We start from the raw sequence: 2,369 nt of genomic DNA, 5'->3' as shown, positions 1-2,369 counted from the left end.
TTAAAAGTCCGTTATTATCCTTTCTCAAATATTTTGTCAGCAAAAGTTGGTTCTTACCCTTTGTTTACCTAGAGGAGTATTTGTAGTGCTCGGGGTCTGATTGCGGAAAGGTTAATTTGGCGCATTGGTAGCAGTGAATGTGTGAATATTTGGAATGATCCATGGTTGCCTGGTCCTGGAAGTAGTAGATTTTTAGTTCAGAGTATAAATCCTTATTGGATTACTGTGAACCAGCTAATTGATGTTGAGTCAAATACCTAGAATAAGGAGGTGATCTGCAGATTTGTTGACAGAGACCAAACAAAACACATTTTCAACATTCCTCTTTCTAGCTCTAAATATCATGATATACTGGTTTGGAGACACGAAGCCACTAGGGAGTATTCTTGAAGAGTGGGTATAGGGTTTTAGTTATAGAAAAATTACAAAATACTAATTACAACCTTTCTACAGTAGACAAGTACAAGGATTTTTACAAATTACTTTGGGCTTTGCACCTACAAACTAAAGTGAAAATGCATATATGGAGGTTATTCAATAATTATGTGCCTCATTTTAACAATCTCATTAAGCGAATGCTATATGTTGATGAAGTTTGTCCACTGTGTAAGGAGGCTCTAGAGGATTCTGACCATTTGATGTGGTCCTGTGGTGTATTACAACAGCTTTGGGCTTCTCTAAATATCACGATTGCTCCAGTAAGGATTACCTCGAATTGCAAAGACCGGTTAGTAAATATTTTTAATGTAACAGATGAAAGTACTAGACAACTTTTAATTATTTCTTTTCGGGCTTTGTGGCATAGAAGAAATAAAATGATACATGAAGGTCCTAAGATATCCATACAGAAACTTTTGGGTTTTATTCGAGGTTATAATAATTTTGGGTCGAGTCTCCTTTTCCTCATCTAGAACTATGGTAAAAGAGTTGTGGCGACCCCCTAATCCTGGTATTATTAAATTAAATTTTGATGCTTCTTTTCAAGGGGATTCTAAAACCTCTACTGCAGCAGTTTTAGCTCGAAATAACGAAGGAAAAATCATGGGGGCGTGTACTTACCCATATGAGGGAGTCGTAGATGCCTTTGTCACAGAAGCTAGGGCCTATGAAAGGGCTCTATTGTTTGAGATTGACTTAGGTTTTAGGAGTATACTTCTAGAAGGGGATTCTCTGTCGATCATTAAAAAACTCAAGTTAGATAGTGAGGACAGATCCGTTCTCAGACCGATTTCTCAAAGTATTCAACTCTTAGAAGGTCACATTGTGGAAGTTACTTACCATTTTGTTCCAAAAGAAGCTAACAGGGTGGCACATAATCTGGCATTGGAAGGACGTCGATGCCAAACATCCTGCTTCTGGGTTGAAGAGGCATTAAATTCGGTTGAAAAGGTGGTGGACGAAAACTAAACTATTTGGCTTCAACACCGCTGAGAAATCTTTGTTAAGCTTTGAAGATGGAGAAGGTTTAGAGGAATCTCTATGGTTGATTTTCAAGAGAATATCTTTCTTCCGGTTTAGCTGTACAGAGTAGTTGTTGTGGGAGATGAGGATAATGGGTGGTATTCTCTAATGAGTTTTTTTAGTGTTTGGTTTGGGGTGTTTTCTAGAGTTAATGGTTTTCTGCTTTCTATGTGCTTTATTTTGCTTTGGCGGTTGGTCTTTTGATTTTACGTCTTTTCATTTCTCTGTAGTGTATTAATATGTCAGACTTTCTTGAGCCAAACACCTATTAAATGAATATAAGTTTTCTATGAAAAGAAACAACATTCTTTATAATTTCACTTCAACCAATGGTATGATTAAAAAAAACTTAAAATTTTAAGTATAAATGAATTATATTATTTTGTTTTTAACGATAGGACCTATTTCTTCTTTGATCTTTCTTAACTTAGACATATTTTTCAAAAAAAAAAGAAAAGAAACTTAGACATATTTTACATGATCAAGTATATCTTCCCAAATTTTTACCAACATTTTCCCACTATCCCCCTAAAAAAATGGCCTTTTCAGTTTTGGGAATTGATTCTCATTGTTTGGATTTAAATGTCAAAATTAAAACTTTGATGTAACGCTCATTGATGTCGTAATTAAAGTAATTACTTCATGCATTAACACTATGTTTGGTTGGGTGTATTGGCTAATCCAATACACCCCTAATCGGTGGCCCCACCCAATCCCCCCTCATTCCTATGTTTGGTTCATAGTATTGCCTAATACAGGCCTATTACGTTACGCCCCTAATCCCCGAAATTCTCTGTTTTGTAATCCCTGCCTCCTCCTCAGATTACATCCGTTTTACATCTCACGCCCTGATTTGCCCTCTCAACTCGAAATCCACCTCCAGCCTCTCCCTCCCAACATCAAACAGC

The 2,369-nt window shown here is 36.5% G+C and overlaps 1 protein-coding gene across 1 annotated transcript; it reads left to right on the top strand.

The window, feature by feature from the left end:
- Positions 1 to 915: 915 nt before the first annotated feature.
- Positions 916 to 1,407, top strand: LOC107892569 (uncharacterized). Its single transcript, XM_016817635.1, has one exon. It carries the CDS (start codon positions 916 to 918, stop codon positions 1,405 to 1,407), a length of 492 nt encoding a protein of 163 aa, XP_016673124.1.
- The last annotated feature ends 962 nt before the right edge of the window (positions 1,408 to 2,369 follow it).

The sequence above is a fragment of the Gossypium hirsutum genome, chromosome D09, assembly GCF_007990345.1.
Source record: "Gossypium hirsutum isolate 1008001.06 chromosome D09, Gossypium_hirsutum_v2.1, whole genome shotgun sequence".
In the NCBI taxonomy this organism is placed as follows: Eukaryota; Viridiplantae; Streptophyta; class Magnoliopsida; order Malvales; family Malvaceae; genus Gossypium; species Gossypium hirsutum.
The sequence above is the reverse complement of the archived record's forward strand: the minus strand, read 5'-3'. Positions and strand labels throughout refer to the sequence as shown.

What these genes read in the sequence shown, in the direction of transcription:
- LOC107892569 (XM_016817635.1), top strand. Translation starts at nt 916, where the DNA reads ATGGTAAAAGAGTTGTGGCGACCCCCTAATCCTGGTATTATTAAATTA.